The 20,798-nt window shown below is 37.9% G+C and overlaps 1 protein-coding gene across 3 annotated transcripts; it reads left to right on the top strand.

Moving 5' to 3' along the window:
* Positions 1-243: 243 nt before the first annotated feature.
* Positions 244-19,870, top strand: SIKE1 (suppressor of IKBKE 1). Of its 3 annotated transcripts, none has more exons than XM_072644439.1 (5): positions 244-588; positions 704-809; positions 1,476-1,618; positions 2,436-2,549; positions 17,739-19,870. In XM_072644439.1, the coding sequence occupies exons 1-5, from the start codon at positions 430-432 to the stop codon at positions 17,838-17,840; spliced, it is 624 nt and encodes a 207-aa protein (XP_072500540.1). In that variant the 5' UTR covers positions 244-429; the 3' UTR covers positions 17,841-19,870. The 3 variants fall into 3 exon arrangements, with proteins under 3 accessions (XP_072500540.1, XP_072500542.1, XP_072500541.1); XM_072644441.1 differs by lacking the exon at positions 17,739-19,870 and adding an exon at positions 12,473-12,934 and having other exon boundaries at positions 295-588; XM_072644440.1 differs by lacking the exon at positions 17,739-19,870 and adding an exon at positions 7,841-7,971 and having other exon boundaries at positions 295-588.
* The last annotated feature ends 928 nt before the right edge of the window (positions 19,871-20,798 follow it).

Genomic DNA, 20,798 nt, shown 5'->3' with positions numbered 1-20,798 from the left:
GACACTACTACTATGCTTTACACCCAGTAAGGCCTTTAACAATCACAAGAAAGAATGTGAAAGCATGATATCCTTTTCGCAATGAAGAAACTGAAGCTGAGAGGGTTAAGTGACTAGTCCCGGGCGCCGGACAGAAAGCCCGCCCCCCGCCCTACGTAGTTGGCCCCGCCCCCGCTCCTGACAGCGAGGGGCGGTTCTTAGGAGACGCAGGTCAGCGCCCGGGCAGGAGCGCCGTGCGCAAGCGCAAGGCCGAGGCCCTCGGTCTGCGGAGCCAAGGGAAGACTCTCCCGAGGCTGTCGGAAGCGGCGCGGGTGTTTTTCGCTTACGGAAGTGAAGTCAGCGGCAGTGGGCGGAAGACCCGGAACCGGCGGCGGCGTAGGCATCGGTGAGTGGCGTGGCTGCGGGGCCGCCTTGGCCCGGTTCTCCGCTATGAGCTGCACGATCGAGAAGATCCTGACGGACGCCAAGACGCTTCTGGAGCGGCTGCGGGAGCACGACGCGGCCGCCGAGTCCCTGGTGGATCAGTCGGCCGCCCTGCACCGGCGGGTGGCTGCGATGAGGGAGGCGGGCGCCGCGCTGCCGGACCAGGTCAGCCCTAGGCCCGGGGGCCGGGCGGGAGGTGGGGGGTCCTCCCTGCCCGGATGGGCCGGACTCCTTCCGCTCTAGCCTGACTTGGGCGGGGGTTGGTCTGTCTGTTTACCAGTACCAGGAGGATGCCGCGGACCTGAAGGACGCGTCCAGATACAAGCCTCACATCCTGCTGTCCCAGGAGAACACGCAGATCCGAGACCTGCAGCAGGAGAACCGAGGTGAGCGCAGCAGCCTTTCTCCCCCAAATGCCACGCTTTCGAACCCACAGTTTAGGCCAGCTTATTCCCCACGCAGGCCACGAACGGGAGTACAGTGCAGCACCTCCCAACTGGTGAGTTTAATAAGCAAGTCTGTTGCTAAATAACAGTCTTCGTAGAAAATAGGAACAGTCAATAGATGATCCTTTTCAGTATTGTAGGTAATGGAGAAGTCTTAATTTAGTAAGTACTGTTCAAGGGTGTTTTTTAACCCGTTATTACGAATGTGAATATGATCTTATTGAACAAATATGAGTTGTTTCTGCGAAGGACAGTACTTTCAGATGAATTCAGTTCACTATTCTAAAGCAGTGACTTCCTACTTCTTGGTGAAATCCTTAAAATGTTATTCAACTTTACTTAAATTTAAATGTGTGTATGTGTATCTATAGGTGTATATACATACATACATGTGTATATAAACATAGATATACCATAGAGTATCATAAATTTTTGTTGAAGAGGAATCTAAAGTGCTTTGATTAGTAATGTATGGAACATTAGCTAAAATTATAGGCACCATTAGTCGGGGTAAATATGCTGTTAAGTTTTTCAGTCTCCGATGGGGTGGAGATTCTTCACTGTCTCAGATATCACTGCCAATTTATTTTACTTATTCTTTGATAGAGTTGTGGATTTCCTTGGAGGAACACCAGGATGCTTTGGAACTCATCATGAGCAAGTACAGAAAACAGATGCTACAATTAATGATTGCTAAAAAAGCAGTGGATGCTGAACCTGTCTTGAAAGCCCACCAGTCTCATTCTTTAGTAAGAAGTTTCACAATAAATATCTGTTAAATTGAATTGAATCTAGAAATTGTTTTTATAAATTTCTTGCCCTATAGAGAGCTTTCTTAAGGAGTTTAACTCAGAAAGAGAAATATAAAGGATAAGAACTGGCAGGGATAGTAGGATTTTTTTTTCCTCAAGAAAAGTTATCTTTCTTTTTATGTTTATCACTTTATTGTTAATGTTTTAATAATATCCTTGCTCTGAGGCCTGTGTTTGCTATGATTTTATACCATAAAAGAGTGGTAAATATGAAAGAGAAGAATCAATAGCGGAAATAATTGCATTCTTATGGACTGTTTATGGAGGTCAGAGCTGTGTATTTACTTTACCCTGAATGATATCAAGTGTTTGTAAGACCTTTCACTGTAGTCATTCAAAAAGCTTTTTTTTTTTTTTTTTTAAGCTCTTACAGAGTATACAGTATTTGACCAGGTGGGAAGTACTCAGTGAATCCTTAATGACTCAGGGAGGAGAGAGTGGAAGAAATACAGCTTCTATTCAAGTACTTGAGGAATTTGTCATTTAGCTGGAGAAAGCCAATACATAGGAACTTGAAGAGCATTTGCTATAGATTACAGTATAGTGTGAGACAGAGACAGACCCCTTCAAGACAAGAAGGGTTAGAAAGATATGGGCATGTAGATATGGAAAGGTCCAGCCATTGATTAGATAGGTGAGATATTGATTAACTGGGATGATGTTACTCAGTCTTCTCATAAGCATTTTACTTTTTGTTTTGTTTGTTATTCTTCCTACAGGCAGTGCAGAATTAATATACTTAATATCTTAACAGGAAATTGAAAGTCAGATTGATAGAATCTGTGAAATGGGAGAAGTGATGAGGAAAGCTGTTCAGGTGGATGACGACCAGTTTTGCAAGATTCAGGAAAAACTAGCCCAACTGGAGGTAAGAATATTGTTTTTGCTATCAGAAAAGTATATCTTTCAGTCATAGCACCTTAATGATGATGTCTCAGCAGATGACTCTCAAATCTGTGTATGCAACCCTAATCTCTCTCTTGAACTCTGGTCCTATACTGCTAACTGCCTGGTGTCCCGTAGGCATTTTAAACTCAACATGTCCAACTATCTTTCCCCAAAAATCTATTCCTCCTTCATACTACTTTGGTTTCTTTTGAGGGCACTACCATCCTTATGGGCTGTAGTCTCAGTTTTGGAGAAAATGACTTGACTTCCACGAACAAATCCAGTGACTTGTCAAGTCTTGCTGTTTCCCCCTCCTCTTCACTGTCTCCTCCCTGTCAGTTAACAAGGATTCACTGAGTGCTTCCTAAGGCCAAACACTGTAGTAACATCTCTTTCATCTGTTCTCTTTTTTTCTCCTTCCTGTTCTACCCTCGTTCAGGATTTTATATGCTCTGATAGACTATTACAGTTGCCCTCTAACTGATACCCCTACCTGCAGATACATCCTCTAATCCGTTTTCCACATACCCCTTACTCAAAACTCTCTGATGGCCCCCTGTTTCCTCTATAAAACACATTTAAAGAATGCTACAACTAGCACCCACCTACCATTCCAGTTTTATTTCATAGGATTTCTCTTACCATACTTTCTTTAGTTGTTCACTGTATTGATATTCCAACTCTTGCAAGTGCAAGTGATCCCCTCCTATCTGGAATACCTTCCTTCCTCATCTTCATCTTATTCCCTAGCTTCTATCAGAGCTCACACTGCTACCTTCACGAGGCTTTTTCTAATCACATTAGTTATTGGCATTCTCTCTTGAAACTGCTTTGTATTTTCTTGTACTAATTTTGGATCTCTAGTGGAATGTCCCTCAACAGCAAGAATTGTTTCCTTTTATCTTTGTGTCATGTGTATCTTCTGTATATTAGGCATCTTAATAAATGTTTTGTTGAAATGACTTAAATTGAATGATTTTAAGATTAAAACATTCCCCTTCCTCCCTGCAGGTCGGAGCTGTACAGTTACTTTACTTTTTGTTTCCCTGAGACCTTTTGTTATATTCATTCAATAAGCATTTTCTTTTTCTATATCCTACAGAATGTTCAGTGTTGGACACATGGAAGGTTTTCAGTAAATCCTGATTACAAGGATAGAGGAGTGTAGAAGAAATAAAATGTACTGTTTTTAATTTTGAGGAATTGATAATTTTAGCTAGTGAAAGCTAATAACACTGGTACTTCAGGATAAACACTATTTTTATGGAGCAAAATATAGTAATATAGTATAAAATAGTTCCTTTCAAGGGAATTATTTTTTGCAGGTAAAAAATAAGTTTCAAATATGTCATCTTAACTAAACATGAAAATAACTTACCCTAGAAATAGGAAAATTAAAAATAATTTAATAGTGCCTTTTTATTTTTCTTTTAAAAATACATTTTATTGATGTCCTTATTTCTCAACATATTCCTTTTCCTCCCTCACTCAAGCAATCTTCATGACAATTTTTTTAAGGAGAAAAAATGTTTAGCAAAACTAACCAACTTATTAAAAACTGTTTGACATTTTATATATAGTGTTCTACATCCACTGTCTCCCAACTTGGCAAAGAACTTATGCTTTGGGGCTAGGATAAATTGTAATTTGGCAACATTCAAAATTTTGTTTTTGTTCTTTAAATTTTTTTTAAAATTCTGAACTTAAACTCACCCCATTTGAAAAAATTTATTATATGTGGCAGAACAGAAAAAAAGGATGACCCAATTTCATACCATTTGCTTTTTCAAATAGCATGTAACAAATTCCATACCATACTTTCAATTGGGTCCTGTTTATCTGTCCTTTCTTTGGAATTTCCATTTTCAACCACTTGGTAAATCTGTTCAACTCTACATTCAAATCCTTGCCACACCTTTCTTCTCCCTCCCCAATTCCCATCACTGACCATACCCTGCTAAACTACAACTTTGTGTATTGCTTCCACCACCTTCTTCACTTTTGTTCATGTGCTGCTGAATGGAGCTAGAAAAGAATCACAAAATTATGCTTAGTCCACTACAAACATATGTTATAGATTCTCAACTGTCTCCTCTGCAGCAGGACCATCCTTTTGCACCTCCCTAATTGATTCATTCTGTCACTCACCACCATGGCTTTTCCAAATGTTTTCATCCTTCCTGAGACGTCCCATAGTACCCATTTCCCCTTTTCTATGCTGAGAACATTGTCTTATATTTCTCCAAAAAAACTAAAGCCACCCACTCAGAGCTACTTCTTGCCTCCTCACATCACTCAATTGTCTTCTTCCTTTTTCATATTTCTTGAATGAAGAGGTGGTCCTTCTTGCCAGGACAAATCCCTTTATATATACCCTTGATGCCATCTTATCTTCCTCAGTAGACTGCTTCCCTTGATAGCTCCACTTTCTAATCTTTAACCTTTCCCTATTTACTGGCCCTGCTGCCTACAAACATGTCCACATCTTTTGTATTCTTAAAAAAAAAACTTCACTCAGTTCTACCATCCCTGCGCTAGCTGTCATCTTACATATTTTTCTCTTTCTGGACTAAACTTGAGAAAGCTATTTACAGAAGCACAGCCAAGATGGTGGAATAGAGAGAGCATTCCAGCAGAACTCTCCCAACAACTTGAAAATAATGCATAAAATCAAATTCTGGAGAGGTGTAACCAACAAAAGGTCAGAGTGAGGCATTTTTCCGCCCCAAACTACTTAGTAGTCAGACAGAGATCTGTGACACTGCGGTGAGGATGGACCATGATAGCACAGCACACAGTAGCAGCAGCAGCAGTTCTAGGAGCTTTTCCCACCCACAGACAGGAAGAGGAGTGGATAATCAGATTACAGGGAACCCTTGTGTGGGCACTGTGCAGAATTAGAGGCTGTTTGGCAATTCCATTGGCCATTACCTATTTCTGGGCCAAGTTTTAAGGGTGCAGAGGCCCTTGTTGTAGTTCCAGGACAGAGAGGAGTGCTGAGGGCTTGCTGCTGTAAGGAAATGAGTCCTTGCTGGGTAAGGACCCAAGTGCAGTCCAGGACAGCAGCGCAGCAGCAATCATACATCTCTCTTGATCACTTCACCTTGGAAGCACTGAAAACTTACAGATGCTTTCTTCCACCCAACTAATTGTGAAAACAACTGACAAGCTTAGGACAGTATTCCCCCATAGGCCCCTTACCACGAGCAACTCTAACATGAAATCCAAAGTTAAAAAATAGATTGGAAAAATGAGCAAATAACAAAAAAAGAACCTAACTATGGAAAGCTGTTATGGTGACAGGGAAGTTCAAGACACAAACTCAGAAGAAAACAATATGAAAACAGCTACTAGCAAAGCCTCAAGATGAAGGGCATAGGGGAGGGTAGGAATGCAGTCTGGAAACAATTCCAACAAGAATTCCTATAAGAGCTAAAGAATGATTTTTTAAAAGCAAAAAAAGAAAACTTTTTAAAAATGAAAGCAATAGAGGAAAAATTGGGAAAAGAAATGAGAGCAAGAAAATTATGAAAAAAAGAGAATTAACCACTTGGTGAAAGAGGCACAAAAAATACTAAAGAAAATAACACTTTATTTTTAAGTTAATTTATTTAGTTTTCAACATTGACAAGTTTTAAATTTTCTCCCTTCCACGTCCCCAAGACAACTTGCAGTCTGATACAGGCTCTCCATATACATTCCTATTAAACATTTTCATATTAGTCACGTATAAAAGAATTCGAACGAATGGGAGGGGCCATGAGAAAGGAAAAAACAAAACAAAAAAAGAAAATAGTCTGCTTTGCTCTGCATTCAGACTCCATAGTTCTTTCTCTGAATATGGATGGCATTTTCCACCATGAGTCCTTTGGAATTGTTTTAGTTCCTTGCATTGCTGAAAGGGCTAAGTCTATCAAAGTCAGTCTTCACACACTGTAGCTTTTACCGTATACAGTGTTCTCCTGGTTCTGCTCATTTCACTCAGCATCAGTTCATATAAGTCTTTCCAGATTTTTGTGAAGTCTGCTTGTTCATCATTTCTTACAGCACAATTACATTAATATACCACAACTTCTTCATCCATTCCCCAATTGATGAACACCCCCCTCAATTTCCAGTTCTTGGCCACCACAAAAAGAGCCGCTATAAATATTTTCATACATGTGGGTCCTTTTCCCATTTTTATGATCTCTTTGGGGTACAGCCCTAGAAGTGACATTGCTGTGTTAAAGAAAATAACGCTTTAAAAAACAGAATTGGCTGAATGGTAAAGGTACAAAAACTCACTGAAGATAATAATTCCTTAAAAATTAGAATTGGTCAAGTGGAAGCTAATGACTCCAAGAGACATCAAGGAACAAAACAAAGCTAGGCCAACTGCCTCCACTTATTCCTTCTTATTCACTCCTCTTGATCACTTTTAAATCCTCTACAATCTAGCTCCTGCCTTAGCATTTAATTGAAAGTATTCACTCCGAGTTATCCTTATCCTTTTTGACCTCTGCATCTTTTGGCATTGTCAGTCACCTTCTGAATGCTCTCTCCCTTCTAGGTTTTTGTAACACTGCTTTCTCCTGGTTCTCTTACCTAACTGAACACTTCTCAGTCTTCTTTGCTGGGTCTTCATCCCATCCCATTCTGAAACCATGGATACCCCACAAGCATCTGTTCTAGGCCTATTTTCATTTTCTTCTCCCTGTATAATCTCATTTGGTCAATCTCATCAACTACCATGAGTTCAAGTATTATCTCTGCAGATAATACTCAGATTGATATCCATTGATGTGTGTATAAATGAGAGAGAGCTTTGAAGCTTTTCTCTTATTTTATTCCCCTCTTTAGGATCATGAGATTTGTTTTATTTTTGACTCTTCCTCTTAACTACCTCCCCACTGCCATATTTTCCCATTTCTGTGTATGTGTGTATTCAGCCTTCCTTTGTCCCATTCGTCTAATGTCCATTCTGCCCACCCCTTCCTTCCTGTTTATAACTCTTCTTATATACCCTAGTTGTGAACAATATCAAATTCCACCCCTTCTTCTTTCTACCCTAATGTATTCCTTTTTTACTCTTCTCTTTCCTCTCTTAATGCTCTCAAAATAGGATCAATCTAACACCAGATTCTGTCCTCTTATTTAAATCCCTCAAGATGATGATGGCTTTAAGGTACTGAAAGACACTTGTTTATTTTCCCCCTCTCCCTATTAGAGTGTTGGAATTGCATCATCATACAACCTCTTCTAATTGCTCAATTACATTTACCTTCCTAGGTTTCTCTTGACTTGTGTTTGCATTTTTAAGTTCCCACACAAGCTCTGATCTTTACATCAGAAACATGTGGAAGGCCTCTATTAAAGACTTATTTTTTCTCCCACTGTTGGATTATATACAGTTTTGCAGGGTAAGTTAATCTTGATTGTAAATTTATACCTTTTGCCTTTTGGAATATATGTCTCTTCTCGTTTTTGGTAGCAGCTCCTGAGTCTTGTGTGATCCTCACTGGTTCCAAATACTTGAACTTCCTTCTGTATATGAGTAGTATTTTCCCATTGCTGTGAAAACTGGATTTGAGCTATGACATTCCCTAGGACTTTTCCTTTTGGGGTTTCTTTCAGGAGGTGACTGATTTTTCTTTCTATGTTCTCTGGTTCTAATAGATCTGATCAGTTTTCATTTGTGATTTCTTGACCAAATTTCTTTTTTTTTTTTTTTAAATAATGTCTTTGAATAGAGTCCAGTAACTACTCAAATTATCTCTCCTTGACCTTTTTTTCCAAGTTAGTAATTTTTGACATTTTCATTTTTATATTTTTTCAGTTTTTTAATTTTGTTTCATCATTGATTTCTACTTGGACTATACTAATTTTCAAGGGTTCTGTTACTTTTAAGTAAAGTTTTCCATTTTATTTCCTAAGCTGTTTATTCTTCTTCCAATTTTTTCCTCAAGAACTTTTGTTTAGTTTTTCATCTTTTTATTTCTTCTAGGTATTTATGTAGTCCTTGTGGAAAACCTATTTTTCCTGTTGAATCTCTACTTAGTTTTGATTTTTTTTTTGTTACCCTAAAATTCAACTCAGGAGAGAATATCTGCATCTACAAATAATTCTTTCATAGTTTTCTTTTTTTTTTTTCATCTCTCCCAGCTTAGTTCCTGAATTAGAGGTTTTGTTCCAGAGCTAGACTGTACCTCCACTACATTTTTAATTGAAGTGGTTGACCAGCTATGGGTTTCTGAACTCCCTGGCGCTTTGTTATGGCAGTCTGTGACTCTTGCTTCCTTTGGATACAGAGACTTGTTGTACGATACATGTGTCTGTAGCCTTTATTTGGTTGCACTGGGAAGTTCTTTGTTTGCTTGTACTGGTGTTCCCCTTTCATATTGCTTATGAGTTTCTAGTTGGTTTTTGTGCAGTTTTGAGGTGGAAGTAGCAAATTATCCTGGGATGATAACAACATTAAGATAGACAAGTATAATTCAGGGTAGGGGAAGAAAGAGAGTAAAGGAGATCTCAAAGATAGACCTGTAGGAATATTTATTTGAAGAGGGAGAGATGGCACTAATAATTTGTAGTGAAGATTAGTGAAAGTTTCACAGAGGAGGTTGACCCTTGAAGGACATTATGGATTCTGAAAGACAGATGAAGCAATGCATTTTAAGTTAGGAGATGTCTTACTTATACATATGGAAATGAAAAGGTATGACATATCTTGTTTTAAGAAAGATGAAGTAGTTCAATTTGGCTGGAACATTGACCCTGAATCTAAATAAATAACACTTTAGAATGCAGAAAACCTCTTAATCATATTTTTTAAAAAGAATATTTTAAAAGAAAAGCTGACTGATGCAATTCTCAGGGTTCTTATGGCTTAATGATTCCTGGAAAGAAGCTCTCTGTAGATTTCATGGCTGAAATTAATAGCTTCTACAGAAAAGCATAGTTAACTCTGCTTTCCAATTTTCTATCCATTTTCTCTTCTTGTCTCTGTTCCTGCCAGTCAATTAGTTTAGGTGAAAGCACCTCTTGCCTATCACTGTTAGACCTGCTCAGTATAAGGTGAGTTTTGATCACAGAAGGGAAGGTGCTATGTCTTCTTTTGTGTAAGAGTTTCCTTTTTGCAGTGCAAACTTTCTTGATCACTGAAAATGTCCAAGAACTCCAACAAACAGATAAAGTATATGCTATTTCCAGAAAGGAAAAAACAGAATTGCACAAGAAGTCAACAGTTAGGAAGGAGAGACATGGTGTTGATGCTGTCCCTTAGGGAAGAAGTACCCAACAGAGCTTTAGAGAATTGGGCTTGAGGAAATGTATCACTCAAGTGCCTAGTAGCAAAACTTAAGTGTTGTGGTACTCAAAATACCAGTATTGTGCCAGTCTAGGGAAATTAGAGGGACTGGAATCCACCCAGCCCTTTAAGTGCAGTTTAATCCTAGAAATAGGATTAAGCTAAGACTACATCTTTTTCTCCTTATTAAATAGACTTGTTTAAAATTTGTAGAATAGAACTTTATATTTCATATCTAGAAATATTTTAAAAGCTTATTTGTTTTCAAAGTAATAAAGCTATGTTTCTATGAAAATATTCAGTAATTCATATTTCATTATAATGAAGACTGTTTTCCATGCATTTATTGTACAAAACAATATCTCATTTAACCAACAACTCCTTTATGCAGTGTACCTTTCTAAAACAAGGAAACCCTTATTGGTATCTGGAATTCAATAAAAAGTTGTTTTGGTTAATCTCTTAATTCTGTACTTTTTTTAAAGTAAAGCCCTTTATCATTTTACTACTGTTATTTTTCTACATTCTACTTCATATTCCACTCCAGTTCCAGGTCTCTAACTTGTCCTGGAGGGCTTCATTTGGGTGTTCTGTCACCACCTTAGACTCATTCCCAGAACCAGTCAGTCCTGTCTCCCCTTTCCATTGTCCCTATTTCTGTTGATGGCATTGTCATTCTCAAATCATTCACATTTATTGAGGGGCCTACTACTTAAAAGGTAGGACTAGGTTTGTCTTTCAAACTTGAAGAGGACCATGATATCAGGGAGGTGATGCAATGACATGCAAGTAAATCGGATTTAAGTGAGGAAGGGCTGTGCAAAATCACCAGCCTCACTTTCTCCTCCAGAGCCATCTGGGTCCAGTGGCAAGACTAGGTACTAATGATGCAAAGAGGTATAAGATGCAGTCTCTGTCCTCAAGGATCTTACCTAGTCTAGCCTAGCTTGTAAGATGTTAAATACATGCTTAATTCATTAGGCCACTATATCAGTCAGTCACAGCTGTTCCTTTCATGCTACCACACTGGTCTAGGCCAACCTCACCTCATGCCTCCTGCTGATCTTCCTGCTTTCAGTTTCTCTTCTTTCTAATTCATTCATCCATATTACTGTCAGGCTGATCTTTTAAAAACTCCTGCTTTTATCATATTACTTTTAGGCTTTCCATCAAGTAAACTCTATTCTTTCAAGGTCATCCATAATCTGACCCCATCCTTATTGTTCAAACTTACTTCCCCGTTCTCACAGTACATACTCTACATTGTAGTCATATTGATTTTACTTAACATGTCATGCTCATTTCTGCTTGTGCCTTTATTCATGTTTCTTCCTTTGTATGGAATGACTATCCTAGTTTACCCATACTTTAAGGACCAGCTCAAATCTCTTCTCTTTCATGAACCCTAGTTTTCAATGATCTATCCCTTATCTGGACTTTGACAATACTTACATTTTATACCATGCAATATCCTTTTTTTCCATCTTTTTTCAAAATAAAATTTAATGATATCTTTGTTTTTACATTATCAACATCTCCCACTGCCCTCTCCCTACTCTTTTCCAGAGAATTATCGTTTATTAAAAATTTTAAAAGGGAAAAAAATTAACCAGTCTCAAATACCCCACATCTTCATCATTCCACACTCATAGGCTTCAGTTATATAAAAAAAAATAGGTAGTGCCTTCTCATATATTCTTTAGGGCCCAGCTCTGTGCATCTTTTTAATGCCAGTATTCTCCAGTGATACCCTGACAAAATATGAAATATAACTTGAGTGATATCAAAATTGTAGTTACCCATATAGCACTGGAATGATGTATGGTAGACATAACAAAATGCACACGAAGAGCTGTGTAGAAAAGAACAGAGATGTATGTCTACACAGAGAAGTATGGTCAGGTAGCGAGAGCAGAATCAGCTTACATGTTCCATTGGTCCCTGTGTACATTGAGAGGCCTGGGGGAAAATGACAAGAGAAAGGACATGGAGAAAGAGGTGTGAATGGGTTGCAATCTTCCGTGCTGAAGGGAGTATTCATGTTGATGAGATTATAGACCCACCAAAATAGGTAAAAAGCAAACTGTATACAAAGACAAAAACAAAACATGGTCCCTGTCTTGCAATCAGCAAGTAGTTCGTTACCAGAGGCTTTTTGGATTAAATTATTGGGCCTGCTAGCAAAGGTATGACATTAACCAATTTCAGTTCAATTTGTATTTATTAAGGATTTCTTATGAGTAGAATTCTGTTAAGAAAGATTTTTTTTTCTTCAGATCTGTAAATTCAGTGGTATGAGGAAACTACCTCTACCAATTGAGATCAGAAAATTCTACAATTTATCAATTTAGAGAGTTGTCTGGGCACCTTGAGATCAAATGAATTATCCATGCTCACATAGCTCTGATGGTTCAGAGGCAGGACTTAAACTCAGGCCAGCCCTTTCTCCATTATTCATGCTACCTCTATTAAGGAGGAATATAGATTCAGCAAGATACTGCCCTTGCCCTTAAAGAGCTGGTGTAGCAAAGACACAACACATACACACACATGTAATACAGTAATATAATAAAACTTTCATACAAAATAGAATGAATGTGTGTTTGTATACATAGGGACAGGGATGGGGACTGGACCTATGATCTGGACCTATGATTTCACTGATGGAGTTAACTCTCTGGTGAGGAAACTGCCCATGCAAATTAGTACCTTTCCTGAAACTTAGGTTCTTAAAGACTTACCTAGAACACTGAGGTAAGTGTCTTGCTCGGGGTCACGTAGGCATTGTCTGTCTGAGGCAGGATACGTATATACGTGCATTATTTTTAAATTTATATATAAATAGGAATAACATTTGTATCTTATATATTTATACGAAGGAAAGATGCAAATAATATTCATATTTATATAATTGTTGGACAGTATGGAGATTCTGATCAAGAAACATGGAAACTTTGATAAATCAATTTCCAGGAAGAGAGGTATCGTGTGTGTATGTGTGTAACATACACACACATAAACACAAGGGGTATATATAATGTTATTCAAGGCCACAGAAAGAATAATTTCAAAATAAAGAATTAGAGAAAATTTTATTAAAGAGGTAATATTTGATATGGGTCTGGAAATAGGATTTCAACAGAGATAAAGAAGAGGACAATTCAGAGGTAGGGAATGGTAGATAAATGTACAGAGGCTAAGAAAGTGGAACCTGAATGAGGGTTCAAAGGCAAGCTATGAGTAGTCCAGTTTGACTGGAGCATAAACCACAGAAAGGACAATGTGAAATAATACAGTTATACTATAAAACCATTTCATAATTTCTGCCTAATTGATACAAACTAAATGCTATAATGAGGGCAGAGGTGGGAGGAGCTGGGATCATCAGTGGAGCCATCACAGAAGAGAGGAAATCTGAGTTAGACCTTAAAAGCTATGTAGTTTCTTTAGGAATTAATGAGAAGATGGAATTCCAGGTGGAGAAAAACCACATAAGAAAAAGTAAAGAAGGGATAAAGTAGTGTCTTTTCAGGGAAAAAATTCATAGTCTAGATAGATTTTAGACTATTAGGTTCCCGTTGAGTAGCTGTGTGATATAATACAGGAAAGGGAATTTGGAGCTAGGTTGTAAAGCCCTTGGATCCTATCTAAAAGCTCTAGATTTAAGTAGCTTTGAACACTGGACTAAAAACTGAACTAAAATTGATAGCAGAGGGAGAAAACTGCCCAACACATAATCACCAAGTTAGATACCATAGAGCAGTGGTGTCAAACTCTACTAGAAACCTCTGTAGGCAGCATATATAGCCTTTGAGAATCATAGGTTAACATAATGTTGTATTTTTATTTTGTTAAAATATTTTCCAGTTAAATGTTAATCTGGTTCCCACAGCACTTGAAGTTTGGAGGTCAGGAGTTTGACATCTCTGCCACAGGGTATTGCTACTGTTGAGGAAGAATAATTACTGAGGTATCCATTGGTTCACAAGAAATAAAAATCGAAGAAAAGGGCCAGGCCCATGCTCTCAAACATCTACATACAAATGCACAAAGTTTGAGCAATGAAGAAAAACTGGAGATTCCATCACAAGAAGGCATATTTTACCTCATAGGTGTCACTGAGACTTGGTCATATGAGACCCAAGAGCAGGATACTATTTTGGAAGGTTATTCCTTATTCAAACTCAACCAGACAGATAAAAAGCTAGGGGAGGGAAGGGGAAAGGAGAGGGTACCTGAGGAGAAAGTAGGTAGCATTATAAAAGAAAATATAGTTAATGTGAAAAAATTCAGAGAACCAGGGCAAATAAGGTGGAATAGGTACAGATCTTAGAGACAGAAACAGAAGCATGATTTGTTATCAAGAGTATACCACATATGATGGAATACTATTGTACTATAAGAAATGATATACAGAATGGTTTGAGAAAAACCTGGGAAGGTTTATATGAACTGATGAGAAGTGAACAAAGCCAGGAGAAAATTGTACACAGTAACAGCAGTATTATAAGGATGAGCAACTGTGAAAGTCGTAGCTACTCTGATCAATACAGTCATCCAAGACAACTCTAAAGAACCCATGATGAAAAATGTTATCCACCTCCAGAGAGAGAACTGATGAACTCAAGTGCAAATTGAAGTATAATTTTTTTCACTTTACTTTTCTTGCTTTTTTTTTTTTTTGCAACATTGCTAATATGCAAACATGTAATTGATACATTGCTTGCCTTCTCAGTGGAGGAGGGCATGAAGGGAGAGAATTCAAAACTCAAATTTTTTTTAAAAATAATACTTTTTTAAAAAAAGTATATATATGATTGTGATAAAATACTATTGTGTTATAAAAAGTGACAAAAAAAATGGTTTCAGAAAAACCTGCAAAGACTTATATGAACTGATGCAAATTGAAGTGAGCAGAACCAGGAAAACACTGTACACAGTACCAGCAAAAGTCTTAGCTACTCTGATCAATACAATGATCCAAGACAGTTCCAAAGGAATTGTAGATGAAAAATGCTATCCACCTCCAGAGAGAGAACTGCTCAACTTCAAAATGCAGACCAAAGCATACCTTTTTCATTGTCTTTGCTTCTTTTTATTTTATTTTTTTGCAATATGGCTTATATGAAAATACATTTTGCATGACTTAAAAGGAATGCCACAGATCACCTGGACAGAATAGAAAAACAAATTATGTTCCAGAAACTGATCACAAGCTTAGCACAAAGGGATAATAATATAGTAGGATGGGGAATTATCTATATGCCTATTAGAGTTCTCTTTTTGCCAAAAGCAGAGTAACTAATAATTTTTTGACAGGCCTTAATGGAAATTTCCTACTTTAAACTGTAGAGGCATCAACAAGTAGAATTTATGTTTGGATATCTGATTCTCATCAACTGAGAGGAACTAATTTCTGGGATAGAAATGATAGGGGCTGGGGGGGGAAAGAAGGATTACCAGTAAATTGTAGTATCTGTGATGGAGGAGAAAGGACAGCTGGGCCCAGTCAAATATGCACCCTAGATTTTGGCAAAGCAAATTTCAAGGGAAAGAAAAAATAGGACTTAATAGCTTAAAATTTCATAAGCTAAGTCAAACAAGAGGAGAGAGAAAATTCAAGAAATTCTGAAAGTAAAAAGGTAAAGATTCCAGTAAAAGAAAAATGAGTGTTGTATGCAGAGCTCATTGTGGATCTACAGAGCATCTTAGATTTTTTAAAGATTCATACAGAAGATGGAAACAAGGGCAGGAAGCAAAGTATAAATATGAAAGTATGGTACAAGCACAGTAAGCTCAAAAGAACTCAGGCTGGCAGGGAAATCTAGAGACAAGAAAAAATGTTGCTTGAAATGATTGTATTTGGTTAAAGAGAAAGTCCAGGATAGATGGCTGCTGAGAGCAGTTAAGGATGTGATAATGAAAGAGGGGTCAGAGCTTTTTAATTATGAGCTATTATATTATTAATTATTAATCCTTATAACACTTCTGTTTTCTGTGCCAAGGAGAATGACCTTTGGACTGGAAAAAAAAGCACAAAAATGGCTAATAGAGTTTATAGGAGTATAAATAAGGAGTTAGCACCTTGTTCTTCAGGATGAATTCAGGATGAGTTCTTCAGATGAACTATATCCTCCCATTCTGAAAGACTTAGCAGGCATGATTGCTGAATTACTGTCAGTGATATCTGAAAGATTATGGAGAATGGGAGATACAGCCAAAACCTAGATTTGGAGGAGATGAGCAAATGCCCCAGTTTTCTATCCATTGGCACTATTGAGATTGCTGTGAGAGAGGGCGTAGAAAAAGAAAAGATGGTGGCGTAGGATAATTAGCAAGCATTTATTAAACACTTACCATGTGCCAGATACATCTGTGCTTAGGAAGTGAAAGATGGAATTATGCAGCAAAGGACACAGAAGAGGATCACTCAGTTAAGGAAGCTGGGAGACAGCAATGTCATAGAAGATGAAAAAGTAGGACAACTTACAGCAACTGGGACTGTGTCATGGTGATTGGTTGAAAGAAATGAATATATTTACCTGGGAGAAGAAAAAATGGATGAAACAAGGCAACTGCTTTTTAAAAAGTATCATAGAATTTTTAGTGGAAGAAAGATTGTGCTAACTATTGTATGGCTTCAGGGGGAAGATGCACAGAATCATATTTAGGACTGAGGTAAGGAGAGAATTCCCTATAATTAGAGCAGTCCCAAGAGTCTAATGACCTGCCTTAGAAGGTGGTGGTTTCCCCATCTTTGGAGAGCCTTAAGTGAAGGCTGGGTAAGGGATTCTTTCCTGATTAGCCCATGTGTTAGTACTCTTCCCCCATGTCACTTTGTATTTACTTAGTATCTCTTTTGATATACACATTCCTTCTTCCTGCCAGAATGTAAGCTACTTAAGGGCAAGAATGATTTCCCTTCTCATTGTATCCCTTGTGCTTAGCGTAGTACCTTTCATATGGTAAATATTTAAAAACTGCTTATTAAATTGAAAACTGAATTTGGGTGTTAGATGGATTAGATGGACCCTTCTTCTAACTCTGGAATCCTAGTCCTAAGAAAGATGGATCAAAATGCAGGGGAAATCTTCATGAAAAAGATGGCCTTTGAGCTGGGCCTTGAAGAATGTATCCAAGCAAAGATGGATGAACTTATTTCAGCTCTAGGCACTGTACAAAGACTTGAAGGTAAAAATCTCAGGACATGTATGGGGGAGGGGGTACAGAGTAAAGTTTGCTGCCACATAGCATTATGGTAGGCAGCTTTGTGAGATAAGCCTGGAAACGTAAGAGTGGTGGTAGGGTGGAAGGCTTGAATGCCAAGTTAAAGAATTTAGCTAAGTGGATTTGCCTGGATGATCTCCAAGACCCCTTCTAACTCAGAAGTATAACAGAGGTAAAGGAAACCACAAAGAGAACATGTAGAAAGGTGGAGGAAAAAGCATAATTTTGATTTGAAATGTCAGCATTCTAATAGGAAGTCATCAGCAGAAGGAAACTAGACTGTTGCCCAGAATAAGAGGGCAGAACAAGGGGCATTTTTAAAAAATGACTTTTTTACAAATGCACATATTTTCTGGCACCAAGTTTTCCATTTTCTATGGCACATAGATATTATTTATTTTTGCACTAAATAAAGTAACTTATTATGGTAAAAGCTCAAAGATTCTAGTGACCAAAAACACAGGGAGTGCCATTTTCTAATTTTACCTGAGCTGCACATATTTCTCAGGTCTCAAGTTTGGTCCTTGGACAAAACCCATTCTTTCTTCAAAATGCTAAGTTTGTCTTCTATTCCATGGCCCCAAAGATTGTGCTTGGTGATATTTTCTCGGGGAACAAAAAGATGAAATGTCCAAACACCTTTTTGTTTTGCAGCTTGAAAACAAGGAGCTTCGGAAACTGTTGTCCATCAGTAGTGAGTCTCTCCAGGTGAGGAAGGAAGACTCAATGGAGAGTGCTTCCCAAGTCACCAAATAATGCTCATCTTTTGAACAACTGCTGGAGGGTACCACGCAGGGAAGGGAATTGGTAGTTATCTGCCCTTTGTGTGCTGTCTGTTCAGTGTCATCTTCCTGCCTCAGCTTTGATTGGGGGCGAGAGGTACCAGGTGACAGCTTGATTGCTAGTCAACGCCCACTTCTTATAAATAGCATTCTTCTGATGTCAGTGAAGGTATGACTTTCATTGAGCTGTCTCCACTTCTTTTTCCAGGAGATGACTTTTGCTTCATTTTTCATTTTGGGGACCTCAGTTTATCCAAACTATGTTTCCATTTTAGTTTTTTTCAATAGCTTCAACAAGTAGAGCATTTCATCTGTGAGCCATCATGTTTACTTTGTTTAAGATAGTGGAATGGAATTCCAAACAAAGAAATATGACAACTCAGAGCGATTTGGTTTGGAACTAGATTTTGGCATTTAGCCAGAATAATATTCTTACATAGAGCCAAACTGGCAGTTTATCTATTTGTAGTATCATTCAGTTTAGCTAATGTTTTAAAACACTTTGGTGCTAGGAATTGGGGCTTTGTGACCTATTGTCCTCACTCTTATTTTGGGAGTACCCATTATAGCTAATCCCAAAAAAAATACTTGAAAATTATAGTCTGTTATGTCAGAGATAGTAAAATTGTAATGATTAAAACCGTGTTGTTTTTTTTTATCTTGTATTTCACATTGTACTCAGTTTAGAGGCTTAAAGTATTTTTTTCTAGCAGCTGTGTAGAGGCTATTTTTCAACCTTGTCTGCCTAAAATTTTTGACCTGTTCGAAGTCAAGCAGACTGATTTAAGGTACCTCTTCACCTCCAGATTTTAATTAGTCTTTTCTTAAATTGAATACAAGTATGATGCTTAAGTTCCCACCTCTCCCATGAATTGACAGGAGTTTCTTCCCATTCCTGCGTTGCCATTTTCACCTTGGTATTTTCCCCAGAGTCTGGTAAAGAAAAAAATTATAAATTAAAATTCCCAATTTTGGAGTGATTGATGATCTCCAATTCCAAACTTATCCAACCCATGAAAAACATACTTTTATGAGCACAGTATTATAGCTTAACAGCATTTCTTGAAGGTCTCCTGTTGGTTTCTAAATTTGAACATCATTTGATGGTGTTGCTTAAACTTTTTGGTTTTAAGGTCAAGTTCTTCTACCATGTTGTCTTGGTTTCATGGTAATATATTTCTTGTAAATATTGTCTTATCTTCCCAGCCTGTAGTTGCCACCTTCCTTATCACATTCTCTGCACTCTCCCCTCCCCCCCCCACCCCCCCCACCCCCCCACTACTTTTGGGAATTCAGCTCACCTTTAGGAAGCAGTATTCAGATGGATGTTGAAGTTGAAGTTCAGGACAAAAAGTCCAACCTTCCTAAACACTTAACATAGTTTTGTGTCACGGAGGAACAATGTATCGTCTAAAAGAAGTGTTTTGTTTGTGATAGGTTTCTTTTGCACAGTCACAAAGAATTATATTGCTGTTATCACAGCATTTTACCTTGAGCTCCAAGATCAAAATATCCTCCAGAAATCATGTGTTTCTGAGTCCCAGTGACACCAATTTATCTTTTCTGTGGATGGTGTTTAGAGGAACAGACTTATTTCTGGTTTGAGAACTGGCTATTAAGTATCTGAATGCAATTTTATTGAAAGCACTCATGTCCCTCTGTAGTAAATATGTATCTTCTCATTCAAAAGCAAATGAACTGTTAGCCCAACTTTTATGCCTTAAAATATGCCATTGGTGCCCGTTGGAGTCGTACAAATAGGTAACCCTGTTTTTTCTTTAACTGACTGTAGTAATACTTTAATGGAGTTGTTCATTGATATAAAGTCAAGTTATTTGTTAAGGTATATAAAATGGTGTTTACTACACTGTGGTTCTCTGTCATCTGTCTTCTACTATTGGAGCCATTTGAAACAGCTCTTTACATCTCAGGTTGAATAAATCTGTACAGTGAATGGTTTATCCTCCCTTCTCTGTATAAAATAAAATAAAGGCTTGAAATGTGTTTCTGATTGAAAGTAATTTACAATGCTTTCAGCTCTTAAACATGAAAAATATTAATATTCAAGTTGGTTTCAGTGTCATGTTTAGAGGGTAATAATAGCAATTATGAAGCCATATGAAAGTAAAGGGGATGGTAGCATTTGGCATCCTCCTTGTGGCAAAATAATGTTTACACAGGGAAAATGAGGAAGTATGTCTTTGTGGATAAAATTGAGAAATGTAGGGTAGATGAGGGTCCACACTGGGTACCTGTGAAGATTATTTTGCCGTCGAAAGCTTACTGTCTTTCTCTTGAACTACAGTCACGTATTGCCAAGTGTGCCTGCTGGACATCTTCATCTGGATGTCCCATTAGTATCTCAAACTCAGCATTTCCATAACCAGACTCAGTATCTTCTCCCCAAACCCATACTTATAGTCACAAAAGCTCTTAAGCTTGGAGTCATCTTTGCCTTTTTCCCTCTTTTCTTAAGCACCATGTCCAAGTAGTTGCCTAGTCTTATCAAATCCACATGCCTACACACAGCCTGTATCGTAGTTAAGTCTTCACCTCTTACCTAGACTATTACAAAAGTCTTCTAATTAGTCTCTCTGCTATAATCTGTTCTCCAAAGAGCTACCAAATTATAATCCTAAAGTATAGATTTGACTATGTCACTATCCCATTCTATCTCTTATTCCCACTACTCAAAACTTCAATGGCTGTTGCCTCTTGGATGAAATACAGGTTCCATCTACGTTGATCCCCACCCACTTTTTCAATCTTATTTTCTATAACTTCCCTTCACACATTTTTCATTCCAGTCAAATTGGCTGGCTAGTTGTTCCCCATATGAGACACTGCATATACTGTCTCTACCCCTTTGTACAAATGGTCCCCATATCTGGAATACACCCTTCGTCACTTCAACTCTTGTAGAATCCCTTTA

Source organism: Notamacropus eugenii, chromosome 2, assembly GCF_028372415.1.
Source record: "Notamacropus eugenii isolate mMacEug1 chromosome 2, mMacEug1.pri_v2, whole genome shotgun sequence".
Taxonomy (NCBI): domain Eukaryota; kingdom Metazoa; phylum Chordata; class Mammalia; order Diprotodontia; family Macropodidae; genus Notamacropus; species Notamacropus eugenii.
This window is presented reverse-complemented; position numbering and strand designations above follow the sequence as displayed.

Excerpts from the sequence above, each read along its gene's own strand:
- SIKE1 (XM_072644439.1), top strand. The coding sequence starts at position 430 with ATGAGCTGCACGATCGAGAAGATCCTGACGGACGCCAAGACGCTTCTG. Across the intron at positions 589-703 it reads GCGCCGCGCTGCCGGACCAG|TACCAGGAGGATGCCGCGGA; the intron begins GTCAGCCCTAGG and ends TCTGTTTACCAG. Across the intron at positions 810-1,475 it reads CCTGCAGCAGGAGAACCGAG|AGTTGTGGATTTCCTTGGAG; the intron begins GTGAGCGCAGCA and ends ATTCTTTGATAG.